The 18,885-nt window shown below is 35.6% G+C and overlaps 3 protein-coding genes across 4 annotated transcripts; 1 reads left to right on the top strand and 2 right to left on the bottom strand.

Annotated features, from left to right (window-relative positions):
* Positions 1 to 1,554: 1,554 nt before the first annotated feature.
* Positions 1,555 to 4,227, top strand: LOC110910385. Its single transcript, XM_022155052.2, has 2 exons — positions 1,555 to 3,813; positions 3,996 to 4,227. Exon 1 carries the CDS (start codon positions 1,671 to 1,673, stop codon positions 3,810 to 3,812), a length of 2,142 nt encoding a protein of 713 aa, XP_022010744.1. The 5' UTR covers positions 1,555 to 1,670; the 3' UTR covers position 3,813; positions 3,996 to 4,227.
* Positions 4,228 to 4,548: 321 nt separating this feature from the next.
* LOC110910386 (uncharacterized protein At1g03900) lies at positions 4,549 to 6,893 on the bottom strand. 2 transcript variants are annotated; one of them, XM_022155054.2, is made up of 4 exons: positions 6,735 to 6,893; positions 6,042 to 6,564; positions 5,138 to 5,473; positions 4,549 to 4,752 (listed from the first exon to the last, which is right to left on the bottom strand). In XM_022155054.2, exons 2-4 carry the CDS (start codon positions 6,531 to 6,533, stop codon positions 4,678 to 4,680), a joined length of 903 nt encoding a protein of 300 aa, XP_022010746.1. In that variant the 5' UTR covers positions 6,534 to 6,564; positions 6,735 to 6,893; the 3' UTR covers positions 4,549 to 4,677. The 2 variants fall into 2 exon arrangements, with proteins under 2 accessions (XP_022010746.1, XP_022010745.1); XM_022155053.2 differs by having other exon boundaries at positions 6,042 to 6,591; positions 6,735 to 6,882.
* Positions 6,894 to 15,361: 8,468 nt separating this feature from the next.
* LOC110910387 (laccase-7) lies at positions 15,362 to 18,403 on the bottom strand. Its single transcript, XM_022155055.2, has 6 exons — positions 18,153 to 18,403; positions 17,921 to 18,072; positions 17,430 to 17,674; positions 17,186 to 17,317; positions 16,126 to 17,076; positions 15,362 to 15,692 (listed from the first exon to the last, which is right to left on the bottom strand). The coding sequence occupies exons 1-6, from the start codon at positions 18,249 to 18,251 to the stop codon at positions 15,562 to 15,564; spliced, it is 1,710 nt and encodes a 569-aa protein (XP_022010747.1). The 5' UTR covers positions 18,252 to 18,403; the 3' UTR covers positions 15,362 to 15,561.
* Between the last annotated feature and the right edge of the window lie 482 nt (positions 18,404 to 18,885).

Below are 18,885 nucleotides of genomic sequence, written 5' to 3'. Positions count from 1 at the left end.
AAAATACTTTAACAAAAAAATTAAAATATTTTTTAAATTTAAAAAAAATTACTTTTTTAAATTTAGAGTTAATTACATAGTTAGTCCCTGTGCTTTGCACAAAATAACATACTTAGGTACTAATAGTTTAAAATCACCTTCTAGGGTATTAACCTTTCATTTTGTAACGTTTGAAGGTATTAACTTCTAGGGTATTAACATAGTTAGTCCATGTGGTTTGCACAAAATAACATACTTAGGTACTAATAGAATATGATTTTAAACCTAAAAATAACGTTAATACCTCCAAACGTTACAAAATGAAAAGTTAATACCCTAGAATGTGATTTTAAACTATTAGTACCTAAATATGTTACTTTGTGCAAACCACGGGGACTAACTATGTAATTAACTCTTTACCAATAATATTGTTTTTTTATAAATAATTTTCTTTTTTAATTTTTATAATTCATAATATTTATATTATTTTTTATTTTTATAATTTATATTTGTATTATTTACCAATAATATTGTTTTTTTATAAATAATTTTCTTTTTTTTATAAATAAACAAAAATACAAAAAATGGAGCTTTATATAAAAATAAAAAAATACAAAAATGGAGCTTTATATACGCTCCTTAGAGGTCCTTACGCAGCGTATTAGACAAAAATGACACAACTACCCTTGTATTTGGCTTCGTATAGCCTCAACACAAGGGTATAAAAGACATTTTCAGACCTTTATATACGCTGCTTAGAGGCCTATATGCAGCGTATATGACCCTTGTTTTCTTTGCAATGATTGGTTATCAGGCACTGAGATCCATGGTTTATCTACGCAGCGTATTGGTCAATACGCAGCGTAGAGGGTTAACCCTATACGCTTTGTATTGAAAAATACGCCGCGTAGATAAACCCTAATTTTGCTAGGGTTTGGTGTGCCAATAGGCACTTTAGTGTGCCAATAGTCACACCCTTTCAAAATTTATGCCAACATATTAAATATTATATAATTTAGTTTGGGTGCTACTTTCTACACCCCCCCTATTTACTTTTTTCACCCCCCTCCTTTCACATACTTACAGGTGGGGCCTGCGTGGGACCAACAGTTTTCCTCTCACAAGGAGGGGTATAATCAGGAAAGAGGGGGGAATGAGCCTTTAGTTTAAGTAACCGTATAACAGATGGGTAACTAAACTAGAAATACTATATTATATTATATCACCTACTTGTCTCTTCCAACTACCATTTGATGTAATATAATAATATATTATATAACCTACTTGTCTCTTCCAATTAACTTCTCGTCATCATCTCTTAAAAAAAATATAAAAAAAAGAAGAAGAAGAAAAAAAAGGCGTCGTTAATGACGATTGATTACCAAGACCTATTCAACATTACACCGGCCGGTGATATAATAACTTTTCTTGGAGATAACGATAAGCAAGATATTATATATAAACATTGGTGACTTGCTAGTTGCTAGTTACGGGAATTATTATATTAACGACAGGTCCGGTCACATAACGTTTGAACCATTTGTGTTTTACTTTCAGTTAGTGGTCGTCCTCAATCTGATGAATCATATCTATGGTTATTCAATTGCATAGAAAGGAAGTTTCATTGCAACAATACCAAAATTTTCATTTTTAGCATCAACTAAGCTCATTACTTGCTAAAAAATCCCAACATGGATTCATACAATTCTGAATGTAATGCTTGTATCACAGATAAGATAGAGAGTGACAGGTTTAGCGAACCTATGGTGTGGATTGGGATCTACATTGCAGTAGCTTCGGGTGTCTGCATCCTTGCCATGGCGGCGGATTTGGTGCATGGTTTCCGAAATAGAAAGCTTTGGTTTCCTTGCAAGTATTTCTCTCTAAATGCCGCCTCTATCACGGTGATAACCATCGCCATGAAACTGCCCCTTGATCTAACTAGCCCAATGCCTTCTTACGCGGACCAAGCAGCCAAGGTAGGAAGTTTGGCATTTATGTGCGTGTTGATGGCCAACTTAATGCCTTCTTTGGCGTCTATGGATAACAAGACACTGCTAGCAAATATTATAGCTTTGTGTATTCTCGTTATCACGATGGTTGTGAATATATGCATTCAGATTAATACTGGTGTTATTCATAATGATGTTATCATTCACCGGTATGAGCAAGTTTACTATAGATTCACTATTTTTGCATGCATCAATACGGCTATGCTCCTCTTGTTACTAATGATAATGATTTCTTCATCTCTAACATTTCCAACCTATAAGAAAGTTTTAGAATTCAAGTATCGAGCCACAAACAAAAGCTCTTTAACTGATCAACATATCCAAATGTCAACAGTTGAGAAACTAAGACAACATGTGAGAAGGTATTGGGTCATGGCGGAAACTGGTAGCCCTCAGTTTGGGATGGCTGGTAGTCCATTATCCACTGCTTCTGGTGTTACTTGTGCAGTAGTTTTGGTCATAAACATCCTTACGAATTTTAGCGTTCATGGTACTCAGTATCTATATGATTCTAAAACTAATGGGTCGCCATACAAGTGGTCAGCAACTGCAATTTTAATAACACAGTCCATTGGAATCGCGGTGGGATTCTTTGCTTCTGTAATAAGATCTTTTCCATTTCACTATTTGAACATGAAAAATATCATGTTTTTTAAAGTAGAGAATTACTGGATCCAAAAGTTGCATGAGTGGAAAGAAAGCCCTGTACCTTTTCTATCAAGCAATCGAAGATTAAGAAGTCTCATCTATTACTCAAAAAATATCTTTCTAGACTTTTTTATTTGGTTTCAGACGGTGATTATTTCATTGTGCAAATTAATATGGGTCATTGTGACAGTACCCGGTCTATTTCTGGCCTCTTGTATGCTTAAACATCCACGTGGCATAGATAACAACCTCAAAATGTACGTCTTACAAATTGACAATGACACATATGCTACAGCAATACTATTAAAGATCATTTCAAGATCAATGGATTCTTTCATATCAAAGGCTGAGAAGGCACAAAACAACAATCTGTTAGATCTTCTCGATAAATTTCGTGAATTCGACGGAGTACAGATCTTCGACACTGATCATGTTCAATCTCTGCTTCCTACTGAACTTGTTAACAGTTGGAGCTTACCGGTAGTAACCTTAACGTGCATCGCAGTTTCCATCCCAAATATTCCAGAGGACACAGTTAAGAGCTTATTAAGTAGTGTTGGTGAAGGCCTTTCGTTCACTCATCTCGTGGAAGAAGGCCTGAATTGTACAAGCGAATATGTAAATCTTCGAAAAGCCAGTATGTCTTTATGGCATGAGGTCGAATACAAATGCAAGTGGTTGGACAATCCTCTAGCAAAAAATGTGTTTGATGGGAAAGCAGCAACAGAGATTGTTAAGTGGTTTTCAGATAAAGCTAAAGAAATTGTGACTGAAATCAAAGATAGTACTAGCGACGGAGAACTCGTGGAGAACCCTCCTGGCAAGTTGATTGCTGCCAATTCAATGTACCGAATCACACAAACAATCTTGCTTAGGTTCCAAAGCAACACAGAACCAATTACAAAAAAGCAGTTGTTTTCCCATTTAAATGGCATGATTGCAGACATATTTTGTGCTTGCTTCACCAACCTACCGCGAGTCATAACAACGAGATGCCATGAAAATGTGATAGAGAAAAGAGAGGCAAGTGTGAGGGTGGCAGCAAAGCTTCTTGGCAAGACTACCAAGATAATAGAAAAACTCGAGGAATGTGATAAGGTACCAAGCATGGATGAAGACAAGATGGCGTATATCGATGAGTGGCGTCTTTATATGAAGCAATCGATTCCATAAGGTACTCTTTCTAGCTTCATATCACAAGGGGGGGTGTGTGTATATGTAACTAATATTTGGTTTAATTGAGTTATGCATTCGGTAGATTTTACATGTGGCAATTGATGTATCCATTTTTGCTTGCTAAGTTGGCTATGTCTGGTCTAACTATTTTCTTTTGCACCTCTTTGAAACGCGATGCAGGGCAAAGTATTGAGCAACCACGCAGATTGTCCATCATGAAGCATTTTTACAACTATTTTTCATTGAATTTTGTATTTCTTTCCGTTTTTATTTTGTTTTTTCAAGTATATGTGATTTGCTTTTGACCCTGTTGTACAATTTTTGCTTGAATTGTCACATGGTTTGAATTTTTGTGAACCATACTGCTACTGTCTCGTTTTTGAAATTTGGACTTGACACTAAGGTTGAGATAGTCCGACCGTGTCATCAATCATACCGCTACTGTCTCGTTTTATATATTGTGATCCAAACACTACGGTCTACGCCTCTACGGTCAGTCCACGATGCGAGTATACATGCAACTGAGATTACTTTTAATATCCGTACTTTTATACAAGGAGCTTGGATCAGTGAGTGGACTAGTATACTTTCTAATACAATTGCTATCAAAATTATTCGATCACGGTGGTAAAAGATCTTGGGTTGAATGTGACGTTACAAGGCATAATTGAATAGAATGCAGATAGCCATAACTCAGGGATCTTAGGCTTGAGTGAAACCGCAATTGCACGTATAAATATGAAACAAAATAATTGAATCAAGTGTAGTAATCGACATATTTCAGGTAGAATTATTAGTAATAATGGGCCATATTCTGTGTTTCAAAACATAACACAATAAATGTTTACCAAGTATTACAACCTCAAAATGCTGCCCATCCAGCTGCAGTGTTTTTATTTTGACCTGATCCAGAACCACTAATGGAAGGAAGATTCTTCTGCGAAAATAGCAAAGTGTAAGTAAAGAATACCATGAATATTGAGGCGACGCAGCTTAATGGGTCAAACTTAGTACATGACAGAAGGGGTCAATCTGGGTTGGGTAAACGGGTCGATTTCTTAGTACATTGTTTTGTCCTTTTTTACCTTTTTATATAATTAATTAATATTTTAACTATTAATGGGTGTTTTTTTGGTAAATGGCTTATATTCATATGTGAACATGTAATCTGCAAACACGTTTTAACATTTTAAGTCTAATTGCCAATGGTAATGCACTAATGAAGCAATGATGAATATAGTATGTGAAACCCAAAATAAAAAGGTCCAAACTGTAATTAGAATTTAAAGAGCATAGTATAGTACATCCAACGATAAACATACCTCAATCTGAGAGAAATCAGCAAAAGCATCTGTAGAACTCTTTGCAGTTTCCTTGTGATTTGTAGATGTCATCCGAACAGCAGCAGGGTCATTGGGTGGCGGTGGGATAAGTGACCTTGTTTTCCGAGTGGCGGCAGGTGGAGGAGCAAGGCCTAGCGGCTTCACTTTCTCGGTTTCCGAAGCTCCACTCCTTGTGGAGGTAACAGGTGGTGGAGCAAGGCTTAGTGGCTTAATCTTTTCAGACCCACCAGCACCGCCAGATAATCCAGCAGCCGAAAGCATCCCAGCTCCACTAGCAGGCTTGTTTTTTACAGTGATCCTAATTGTCTCACCTTCCTATAATTCGTAACAATTCAAATTAGCATTTATGATGAATGAAAAAAAAAACAGAGAAGTAACCGACGGCAACAAGACAACCTAAACTCATGGTTGTAAAAATCCTAACTAGCTTCCGATTAGTCGCTGATTAATCGCTAATTAATCGCTACTCCCAGGTTCACCGAGTAATTTTTATCTAATCGGTCAATTAATCAGTAGGCAGTCAATAGTAGTCAAATACGGCCCTAATTAGCCAAAATTCGGTGGTAGTTTAGCAATTCCGGCCATATTTAGGCTAGATTCTTGACCAAAACCTGTAGACACCGACAATTAATCTTATCTACTTGAAAATATGGGTCGAATAAGGTGTTAAATCATGTCTACTTAATAAAATACATAAAAAATGTGTGTATATACATATAAAACTGAAAATCACATATCAAATCCCAATCCGATTAATCACTGTTAATCCCGATTAATCGCTAGTCGGTACCTCACCGGCCGACTAACGCCTAGCGATCCTTACAACCTTGCCTAAACTTCAACACTTCAAAAAATTAGTGAAAACCGAAAGTAACAACAATACCTTCAATCTATGATTAACAGCAGGATGAATATTAATCTGCCTCTCATCACTCCCTTCACCACCATCCTCCTTCTCACTCTCCCTCTTCACATACTTCTCATGATCCGACAACGCCACATTGAAATCAAACGCCTCATTCCTCTCCGTAAACCCTAGCCCGATAAACGCATGCTTCCCCGTCCCATCCTCAATCTTCAACACAAAATATCTCGACGAATCAAGCACCGATTCCACCGCATTCTCCCTCTGTCCAGGATGCACAAAACACGCAGCAAACAAATCACCAGAATTCGGATCCTCTAACCGGATATCACACCGATTGTTGCACGACACCACTCGGAGCCTCCCGGACCAGATCTTGTCCGATTGCAGCCACTCGCCGCACTTGTAACCGCCGCTGGTGGATCGCGGCGGTATTTTGAACACCGAAACTTCTCGAACCACTAGTAACGTGTGCTCGAAGGCATCTTCTTCTTCTAACTCAAACGACATCGTTTAATGCTCGTTATTTCTGCTGCTGATTCTGTTATTGTTGTTGAATTGTTGTTAACTGTGAATAATGTAATTGTTATGAACAATAACGGCATTTTGATCTACAGATCTCTAGGTTTTGAGGTGTAGATCGAGTTTTTGTAAGGATTAAAGGTTGATATGCGATTAATGTGTCAGGTGTTAATGGAGAAATGGACTTACCGTGATGAATTGGAACTGATTTGGAGAAGAAATACTGGAGAATTGGAGCAGAGTAATTGAATGTTTCGAAGTGTTGATTGCTTGTGGTTTTTTGATAGATTTTGGTCTTGGACCGGTTATGAGGAAGACTGGGAATTGGGCGGGTCGGGCGGGTTTGGGTGATGGGTCAAAACATGTTCAGGTTAATACGAGTTTTAAGAAGGAATGGATTCGGAATAAAACGGGTTGCATTAGGTATTGTTTTAGTTCAGGTTAAAATGGGCATTGGATGAAAGAGAGTCAGATTGAAATTAGAAGTTTAAAAAGTATATAAGTTGTTTTTTTCGTGGCTAGTGGCAACAGTGGAGATGGCTGTGACGGCAGTGGTGGTGGTAGTAGACATGTTGACAATGGGTGGTGGACTGGCGACGGTAGTGGTGATGTGGTGGCGGCGATGATAGTGGTTGTTGTGGGAACGGTGGTGATGATGATGATGTTGGTAGTGGTGTCAGCTCGGCGACAAGGAGTAGGTGATTAATACACTCAATAATCATGGGTGATGATAACCCATTTGGAGCTTTTTAGTAAAAAAAAAACGTGTTTTGACTCGTTTTCTAATTTAGTTGAACCTAATTGATTTGTTGAAAAACTTGAGGTTATCAAAATAAACCCATATGCACATTATTTTTGGGGAAACCAACTAATTCTATAGATTATGACAGCCTCGTAAACTCATTACTCATGAAATCGTAACTAGTCTATACTATATTAAAATATAACTTTTTTTTACATAAAAAATTAATTTCCATGGGATATTAAGACGAGATATAAAGACGAAATTAAGATACCAAACCAGATGTTAAGACGATACGATATATTGGCTTATAAAGTGAAAGCTTGAAATTTAATGGACGATATATTATGATAATACGATATACTGAGGTACAAAGTGAAAGTTTGAAATTTAATCCTTCATTATTTTAACCAAAAGACCAATCACCTCTTTTCCTTGAATGTAATAATTATTTAATCTCTTAATAATTTTTCATTTTGTAACCTTATATAATCTCACGATCCAATGTTTGCCTGAATGGCTGAATCTAACCAATAATCCAGTTAATACTTATGCCTATTAGATCGACAACATGACTTTAGCCTTAAGAAATGCATGGATATTATTATGTAATACATTAATTAAAGGAAATTGGGCTAAACCTGAAATTAAATACTATAAAGTGGAAATTGGGCTAAACCAATGAAATTAAATACCATAAAGTTTAACTAAAATTCTCAAGTTCTCAAGTAGCAAGTTGGCAATGAAAAGGAATGGGCCAATAGTTGAAAGAAGCCGACTAAAAAAACAAAATGAATTAAAGTTGGGGTCACATGATGCACAAAATACCGGTTAATTAATGGTAATCGGTAATTAATTGAAATTGTAACCGGTTAATAACTGATTTAGGAATAATCGGTTGATGGTTAGTTTTAACCGTATGTTGGTAATTGGTTATAAGTATTTAGTATAGGAACCGGTTTTTTTAAACCAGTTTTTTAACCGATAGACTGATTAACTGAAAAAAAAAATGAAAATATAAAAAACGGCAAAATAACCGGTTGATTAATCGAACCAGTTAAAGTAATTAACTAGACCAGTTAGAAAAATAACTGGTTAAAGTATAAACTGGTATAACTGGTTAACCAAACTGGTTACTAAAATTAACCAATTTGTGCACCTCTTCGTATGGGCCAATAATTATTACTTATTTGGTAGGAGCTAAAAGTCCATGAAGCCCACGAGAGAGGAAAAAAAGGTGCCGATGAATAGCGCGAGTGACAACACCACAGGAAACCGAGATGAGGCGTCAACTTTAAAATCCTGGTTTAATTTTTATTTAGATTTACGGTGTGACAACAATATTTTCTTTTGTGTTCATGGCTGAGCTGTGTGTTTTTTGTGATCATGATTGGGCTACGATTTAATTAAGTCCAGGCTTAGATCGTATAATACTCTGTATTGCTTTAAATCTTTAAAGTCTCTCCTCAACATAAAAAATGATAAATATTGCAAAATGCTAATTGTATGCTGTTGAAGAAAAGATCCCTAAACGGGACACACCGAAAGTCGAGCCATCATCTATTTGTCTGAACGAAAGTTCTAACCTGAGCTCTTATGGCCTCGCAATACCCATTACAGATATCATTATTGTATGTTCATCTGTAAGACTGAATATAGAAGTCTGGATATGAGAGTATATTCTGAGGTGGGACATGCGTATAAATTAAGTTCTTAAAACGTTAAATCGTATCCTGAATAAGTTGAAATTTGTGTGGAAATTTAAAAGGATCAGTATATCAGCAATCTAAGTGAATTGTTTAATACTTAGTGTGAAATCAAACTCAACGGTACTTGTAACTTGTCGGTAGCTGATATGATCCTCTAACATGCTCACCAAAAATATGTTTGTAAATTTTTACTGTTTACTGCATTTCATTTTGACTATTGGGCTCATATCTATTCTCGTGATATTATCTGGTGGTGTTAAGCAATGGTGGGTTTAGAAAATCCTTATAGAGCAATGTTTAAAAAAAGGGTAATGAAATCGAAAAACGTCCATTTTTTTTCAAAATTTACACTATCGTAAGAGCGTCAGGGGGCGACGGGGATTACCACTTGTTACAAGGTAGGTCCGCCCCTAGTGTTAATCATACAAGCAATTTTTAGGTCCGCCCCCTAGTGTTAATCAAAAAACAATTTTTTGTTGGTTTCAGAGACGGATGTAGTGTAATCTTAAGGTTACCACCCGCTATCACTTGACTTTTCTGGCAAAGTACAATTTTTTCATTTACGTTTTTTATATTACGCTACCCTGAAATAAAATTGTGGTGCTCCACAAAACTTAAAAAGCCAACACCCTTATCATCTCTAAGTTTTATTAAAAGCTCACTACACAATTTATAAGTTAAAAGCCCAATTAAAATGGTAGATTAAAGCTAGGGGTGCAAATGAGCCGATCTTAGCCCGAGCCTGACTCGAGCTCGATCAACTTCTGAGAGCTCGAGCTTGGCTCGGTACGAACTTTGTTTTCAAAGCTCAAGCTTGGCTCGTTGATAATTTCTCAAGCTTGAGCTCAACTCGGGCTTGGCTCATGTATTATCTATTAATTATTATATTATATTATATTATATTATATTATATTATATTATATTATATTATATTATATTATACTATACTATACTATACTATATATTAAATAGCATAACTAGCTACAGTACACACAAAAAATGGGTAAAAATGTCAACTGCTTAAGTACATGTAGAGATTTGCATATAGTGAACATTTGGGGCCATCTTTTCTTTTTTCTTTTTTTTAATTTATATTTATATCTTCTATAATTTGCACATATAACATGAATATTTTCTTTTTTTTTCTAAAGTTTAACATATGAGCATAAAATGAAAGATAATAACTAAAAGTATCAAAATTTAATATAGATATTTTTTGAGCCGGTAAAAAAGAAAAAAAAAGAAAGAAGAAAAACTTATGAAGATTTGGCATGGTTTTATTATTTAAATTGTTTTTTAGCCTATTTTTTAGTATGAGTTATATTTTAGCCTATTATATTTTTCGTACGAATTAAGTATAGTTGATTACTTGATTTTCTTTTTCTTTTTTTTCGTGGAGAACAAAACGGATACAGTTTGAAAAATATCGGTACTGGTATGGTATTTGTTTTATGTTTTCTTTCACGTGACGGAATAAAGTTCGTTGAAAATGGAGTTGTATTCATAATAGAGTAGTTTTATGGTACCATAAATTATTATGAGTGTCGATATTTTTTGTCGTGTATCTCTTCAGGTTGTCATTTTGATTGACGGTACTATATCGAATCGAGCCGATAACGACGAAAGCCCATATTTTGACGTAAATTTTGTTCGGAAACGAGTTAGATTAAATATTTTACGTTCCATTCAACGGTATTAGTTCGAGTCACTATACATTTTGACGCCGTTGCAATGCGCGCTCGATAAGTGAAGCCCAAGCTCATTTACTAAAAAGCTTATAAACAAGTTTAAATAAGCCCGGCACGTTTATTATCGTGTTTTTATTTTTGTTTCGTTTACATTGTATGAAAGTACGAGAAAAAAAAATGAGCGTTATCCCTAAAATTTTGGTCTAGATCTGCCACCGGTTGGATTCTGATGGGGTGGCCTACTATAATCTGTCTATTGAATCATTGTGGGAATCAATCATACTGAACATTAACATCTCTTTAAATGCATAAAGATAACTATCATCCAACTAAGTTGGATTACAATTAGTTACTAAGCATATATATGTTTGATCGACTAACTAAGGCACAAACTATGTAAATTTCTACGATTCATCTTTTGTCTAGCTACGCCAACTAAGTTAGAAATACTAACTGAATAATATACTATACCCGCCCGTCAACATATTATCACATTCGAGCAACACTCGATGTATCACAATTTAATAAGTTCGAGAATAAAAATATTACACATCAAAGTTAACCATACTGAGTCCTAAGAATGAAATAAATAAATATTATTGACCCGTTCCGTGTGTATCTTTTTATCGCGATTTCAACCTTCAACCGCAAGGCTACTGTCCTTCGAACCATGCCCTCCAAGACTCCTTTCGTGAACCTTTTTTATTCCACTTCGGTTTTCTTTGCTCTAAAAAAATCCAGCCCATCATTTAAATCTATGGGTTTTCGTTTAATCCATAAGAGGAAGCCCAATGAGTTTATTTATTGAATTCTCTAGGTTTAGATGTTTAGTCATATTTGGTAAACGATAATCTAGCTCTTAAATTCAAATGTTTGGTTAAAAGATAGTGCAATAATATTGAGTTCTAGTTATCACCCGTAAACGGACTATCAAACGGAAGTTGTTAACCGGATTAAGGAAGAATTACTTGAACTGCAAGACAAGTAATTAACAACATTGTTAATTAATTGGTAGATAATTATTGTGTGACACCCCACGAAAATGCTCAATCGTAATAGTTTCTTCAGTGTTTGCTAAATTTCGTGACGAAATTTCTTTCAACTTGGTGATAATGTGACAACCCGTATTTCCGAGGTAAACCGTTCACTCCCTTCGATTTTTTTTTTATCACGTTCCCTTTTACGTTCTGTGTAGCATATCGAGGAAGTGTGTTAGATAATTATTATATGTAATTAGTTAATAGAATCCTAATTATAGTCTAACACGTCTAGGTTATCTATATATACCAATCTAATTGGTAGGGATTGATATCAAGGTTTTGAGTAAGGATTGATATCAAGGTTTTGAGAGAGTTTCCTTGTTAATAAAATTGTTGGGTGTTTGCAATAACTGTTTGGTTCGCATTTTCTGATTACGTGATTTGTGTCTGATTCGAGTGATAGAATTGATACCAATTACATTATGGAACAGTATTTGCGGTGTTTTACAGGACATGCGCCTAAGAAATGGGTGGAGTGTCTACTGTGGGTAGAATACAGTTACAACACGTCGACACACTTGTCCACAAAATTGATACCCTTTGAGGTAGTCATGTATGGCCGCTCAAAAGCGTATGAAAGTCGTCGCGGATCAGCATAGGCGTTGTGTAGGTAATGAGTTAACTGTCACCCCACCCCCAAGTGAAGAACTGGTCGAATGTTCACCACTGTTACAACCGAAAGCAATCTTAGAGGAAAGAATCGTACAAAAAGGAAAATATCGGCTCAAAACTGAAGTGCTTGTCAAATGGCGTGGCTGATTAGGGGAGGAGGAAACTTTGGAGACGAAGTGGCGTTTCATGAAGGCTTACCCAAACTTTCACCTTGAGGACAAGGTGTTCGCAAGCGTGGTGGATTGTTACATGTCTAGTGGCCCACCTCAAGCCAGCCCAATGCTTAGCCCAAAGGGGATCGTATCAACACCTGACGGCCCATATGCAATGTGATTAGTCACATGCAAATTGGTTCAGAGATCTAGTGGAGTTGCATAGAGGAGTTCCAGGAAACGAAACAACAAAGAAGACGGTCCAAGCAATAATCATGGTTGCAGTTTGGGGCATTTGGAAGCTACGGAATGAGGTGATATTTAGTCAAAAACCGGTATCAATGTCTAGAGTTCTGGTGGACATCAAAGCTTGGCCGTTAAAAAATTAGTCACATGCAAAATATCATGCAACGTTCTTTTGTTTTACAATTGTTAGACTATACATTATGGTGACTCATTGAGCCAACCGGTTGCCACATCAAGGAAAAGACAAAATGAAAAGTACAAATTTTAATTAAATAAATGAATATCTTGCACGACCAGGTTGTCTGCACAACCAAGTTTGCAACCAATTGTGAAAATATTATTTAATCCTTTTTTCTCTTTTCTCTATTATTTCTAATAGCTTATATAATAAATAATAATTACAAATCATATTTATATAATAAAATATTAGTTTAGATTGGGTTGTGAATGTAGGTAAAAAATTGAATTGGGTTGGGTTGGGTTGTGTAGGTGGAAGAGAGAGAAATTAGTATTTTATTGAAAGATTGGGTTGGGTTGGGTTGTGATAATGGATAGTCTTAAAATAAAGGTGAGAATAGGTATCAAGGTGCCCATCTCTCATAAAAGTAGGAATGGTTTGTTTGATTTCCAACATAAACTTTTGTTCTCCTATTACCTATATATAGAGGGCTTTGCTTATTTTATGAGGTATGCAGAAAATAAAATGCTTATGTATCTTTTTGCTTAGCCAATCGGAGCACATCATTTTTCTTGGTCTAAGATACTACCGATTGTTTGCACTTGTGTTGCTTGAGATGTTAAAGTCTTGTTCGGTGCATGTTCCACTATCCACCATTTGTCAAAGATTGCCTAAAAAAGGGGATATTAAGTCTAGGGTTTGAGGAAGTAAACGGGTGGTGGGGGCATTTATTTTATTTTAAAGTTAATTACTTTTTCTTTAGCATATATGAGAGGCAAAAGAGACATTCTACTTCTACATACATCTAACAACAAAGTTAATGCCATCCACTCTAAGGATCATCTGTGTTACGCTTGAACGAACCGTAAAAACGAACAATCTAATTTTCAAAACTATAGACTAAACCTGTGATATATGTAAACCACGTGGATCGTTTGTATAATTAACGCATTCTTATACGGGTTTATAGCCTTACAGGACTCGTCATGTACGGTAACAATAACTTCAAGCGCGTAATGGATCATTTCAAACGTTTAATCTAGAATCATGTGTGAAATTAAAATGTTCGTTTAGGGGAGTGGGGGTGGTCACTAGTGATAGAATTTCATCACTCACAATATCCAATCATGTTCCGCCATGTCAGCAACCAATTTTTCATCACTCACAACCTTTTTTAATGGCGGTGGTCATCACTCACCACCACACCCAACAATTTCCCCCCAACCAACAACTACCCTCACAACTAACAAAATAACGCTGTGAAAAAAAATCACGGAATCGGGAGTGCGTTGAAGTATTAAGCGTTGAAATAATGGTGGCGGTGGGATTTCTTTGTTTTCCACGCGTTGAATTTGTATATAACGGTGTTATAACGCACCGCCCCTTCTCACCTTACACACAAAAAAAAAAAAAAAAAAAAACGACGGTGTTTGTGTGCTATTTAATTAATTGCGTTATATCAGACATATGTCAAAAATTGCGTCTCTTTAATTATACAATTCACATTATAAATGTTTGGTTTACCAAAACTGAGTCAACACGGTTGAAACATAGACTAGTCAATGGGTATGGGTGGCCGTGGCCAAATTATCTTAGTCATCAAATCTTGTAAATATTAAGGATTTGCTTACTCATATCCTTTTATAAGATACGTAAATATTAAGGATTTGCTTACTCATATCCTTGTATAGAGACTTTTGAAAAGTCGGTGTTACATCCTATGGTTAGTTGAAAATGAGTTCATTTTCTTAAAAAAAAATTAAGTCATTTTTAGTTATAAATGAAACCAAACTTTTGTAGGAGTATGTAATTATAACATTGTGACACACAATTATTTTTCCTTTAAAAAGCATTTGTAAAACTTAAAAAGGTATTGGTATTACACCACTTTATTAGTCATTTTGTTTATATAGATCATCACTAAAAAAACTTCCTTTGTGCCACCACGTAAATAAACAGCGCAAACATGAATGAAGGCATATCCGTGTTCGTTTGTTATACTTTAATAGAAAATGAACACGAACAGATCTTCTTGTTTATATTTAGTCGTTAAGAAGTGAACATGTCCGAGTTCGTTTATGTTCATTGGATAACGTTCTTAACGAACAATTCATAAACATGAAGAAATACATAAAAATTTTCAAAAATTTAGGTGAGTAATATGCTCGTATAGTTTATTAAAAAAATCTTAAGTAAACATAGAGATGAGTTAATTGGACTTTAACACAGAAAAGTCGTATTAATTTTGAATAATAGGTGTAAAGATGCATTTTCTTAATCAATGAGAATACATTATAACTTATTTTGAATTTAGGTGTAATCATCATATCGTGATTTTCAATAATTAATTTATTTATTTGCACGGCGCCTAATCTGATAAAATAAAATAAGAGAAAAACTAATTGATTTTTAAAAGAAAAACACAAACCATGAATGAAAAATAACAATATAATCCAAAAGGGTACATTTATTATATTTCAAAGAAAAAAAAATACAAACCATGAATGCAAAATAAAAATATAATCCAAAAGGTTACATTTATTATATTACATTTGTTATATTAAATTACACATTATAAATCATACTTGCATGTATATGCTGCAAATCCTCTTGTTAACATGTGAACTATGCTTGTCTCAACGTTTCTTTCTAGCATTGAGGAAAGTCTGCCGGTGGTGGTGGCAGCGTTGACTCCGGTGTACCGCCGTTCTCCACCAAGAATGCCATGCCCAAACCCCATGGCAAATGCACTTCCAAATGACAGTGAAAGAACCACACACCTGAAATATACATTTCAATAAATTGTAAAGTTGAGAAAATATTGAAGGAAATTCATCAATTTGACTTGTCAAAAATCAAGTAAATATTATCTTTTTAGTTTAAAAGTTTTTAACTAATAAAAACTTAGAAGCTAACATGTGGATTGTTTGCTATCGAGTGCACCATATGTCTACCACATTGACAACTTCAAAACATACTATTTGGAAGCTTTGGGCGTAATAGGTCGACAAAAAAAACTAATTCTCAAGTGGTACGTTTTTACGTTATCTAAGTGGCCGACATATTGTGCACTCGGAGCCCAAAGATATCCACAGACCACAATGTTCTCAATCGTACATTCACTCAATGTACATATGTGAAAACCAAAAAAAAAAAAATCAATGTGTGTTTTGTCAACTTTGACCAATCAAATTATTACAAGGATGAGTTTACCTGGATTATTTGCTCTGAATCTAATGACAGCCCAGCCGCCAACAGGGACTCCAAGCGTGTTTCGTTCTTGTGGGTTAACCAAATTAAAACTACTAGTGGCAGTCGCAGCATCATAGTTCCCGAACCCTTGAGCCAACACATAGAAGTTAAACCCATGCAGATGCATGGGGTGATTTTCAATACCGATCAAGGCTGTGTTCTGAAGCACTATTTGCACAGTGGAATTAAACCTTAATCTCTTAAGACTTGTTGATTTGGGTGTCATCAAAAGATTTTGATCGAAACTGTTGCTGATGTTCGTGTAATCGAATATCAGAGGCGGTTGATCGGGGAAATCAGTAGTGTATACCCCACTAATGTTTCGGTAAAAAGCTTCTAAAAGAGACACGCCTGTGGGCAAAACAAACGATCGATTGTTCATGCTTGCGGCCATTCTTTCAAAAAATAGCCCTCCACATGATAGGTTGGCACCGCAATCTGATAACCCAAGCCCAAAGGTTATAAACATGTTCTCATCGACTGTTCGTGGAACCGGTGACCAAAACGGGCTCGTGGTAAGTGCCGTTAGATTGGTTAAAAATCTATGGGCCGTTGGTGTATCGTTGAAAGCGGGTAGGTTAGGAAGTATTGGCCTTGTTTGGGTCGTGTTCGGGTAAGCAAGGATTGCGGTGGTGATGTTCGTATTGAGTATAGGAAGTACCGCACTGACATATGGATGCGCCGCCATGTAATATAATCCTGGTGACTGGTTTGTGGTTATTAGGACATCGGTGGTCTGACCGGGACCAATGACGATGACGTCCGTCTTGTATGGGTTCGTGTAGGCTGCATCGATTGCGACCACTGTAAAGCTGTGGTTCGCTATCTTGAAGAAGAATTGGTTATTGAGTGCAACGTTGATTATTCGCAACAAAGTTGTTTTTCCTGGTTTCACGTTCAACCTATACGTGTCTAGTTCAAAAAATAATATATATTAGTGTTTTTAGTAGAACCATGCTGGAACGTCCTATTAGATTTTTTTTTAATTAAATTTGCATAACTTTTTTTTTCCTTCACTTACTGTTTGAGATGCACGAGTTAAACAAATCACCAGGCCACCCATTGATGGTATAAGCATCAGCATTAGCAGGGGCGCTTCCATCGGCTAGTGCTGCGTTCTCAACATCGTTCGGGTCAGCATTCCACCATTCTCCTGAAATGTTAATATCATTGTTAAGTTTTCACAGTTCCTAATATATTATATTGGTTTTGAAATGAACGTTTGTATGTGTATATATATAAAAGATCAAGGAAACAAAAGTTACCTAACATAATTGTATCTTCAAGATCGGGTTTAGCAAAAGGGTACTTTTGCCAAAGTCGAGGGCGGATGATGAGAGCACCATGGACGGTTGCTCGGAGCCATTGCGAGTGTGCGTGCCACCAAAGTGTGCCCACTTGTCCCCTGAGATTGAACCTGTAAGTATAGTTACCGCCTGGCCTGATCGGGCATTGAGTGACGAATTCGGGGCCATCCGCCCATTGAGTTGACCTCTGGAAAACCCCATGCCTACATCAATGTAATTATACCGTACGCCTTAGTTCGTTTAAAATATATATTAATTAGTTAAATTGATTCTGTCACGTTACTAGAAAATTGATTATTGGTGACCACATTTTCGTTCGCTAATTTTGCGACCGTTATCATTCTGGTCATAAACCGGTTGCTAATTTTCTGACTGTTTTTTCAGTCTTGATTGCACATTTTTTTTTCTAGTAGTGACATGTTTTCCATAAAAGGAAATAATATTATTACCAGTGAATAGTAACGTTGTATGGAGAGTCGTTAATCACATGAACAATAACGGTATCACCCTCCCTAACCGTTAAAGCCGGCCCCGGAAGGGTACCATTGACTGCCGTAATGACTTGATTTTTACATAACCGATTCACTGTAAGATTCGCAACCTGTGAAGGATAACATTTTACTTTAGCTAATACGAATGATTAAATAAAATAGAAGGTACCAGAAGAGAAGATGTGGTTACATGAAATGTTGTCTCCACGATATAACCAAACGCTGGCGAACAAGACAAAGCGAAAAATGCTAGCACCAATCCAACCGCGAAGAATGAGCTTCGTACCATCGTGGAACAACAATAAAACAATACTATACGTGCAGAAGTTTGGAAAGATTTCTGAATGTGTTGGTTGTATATGTGATCAGATATCTATATATATATGTACATATATATAGAGAGAGAGAAGGTAAAGAAGATTAAGTTGTGGCTGGTTACATATCCATATACATATATGATATATATATATATATATATATATATATTGATTGCTTGGAAAACATGTGAGTTGAATTTTGAAGAAGTTTGAATTAGTATAACGACACTGTTTTTGAATCTGAAAACACCTAAACACCTTCTGTTGACCATCAGGCTTCCAGTTTTCAGCGCTAATTTTTAAATAAACTTACCAACATAAATAGATAATATATTTTATGTATTTTTTTCTTTTTGCTTAGTCAACCCATTTTATATATTTTTAAAATAAAAATTAAATCAACAAACTATGGTTCATTTATATTTTTTTAACCAACCCATTATAACTTTTTCTTTTCAGTCAATTCATTTCAAACACAAACTATTATAATCATCCTAATAAACTTGAAAATTAGGATGATTATAAGCTAAGCAAACATTTAAACTTAACTCGTCTCAATATTTACACAAACAAAAATGAAGAAAAACGGTTATTCGTGTCAATTGA

Source organism: Helianthus annuus, chromosome 15 (assembly GCF_002127325.2).
Source record: "Helianthus annuus cultivar XRQ/B chromosome 15, HanXRQr2.0-SUNRISE, whole genome shotgun sequence".
Classification (NCBI taxonomy): Eukaryota; Viridiplantae; Streptophyta; class Magnoliopsida; order Asterales; family Asteraceae; genus Helianthus; species Helianthus annuus.
The sequence above is the reverse complement of the archived record's forward strand: the minus strand, read 5'-3'. Positions and strand labels throughout refer to the sequence as shown.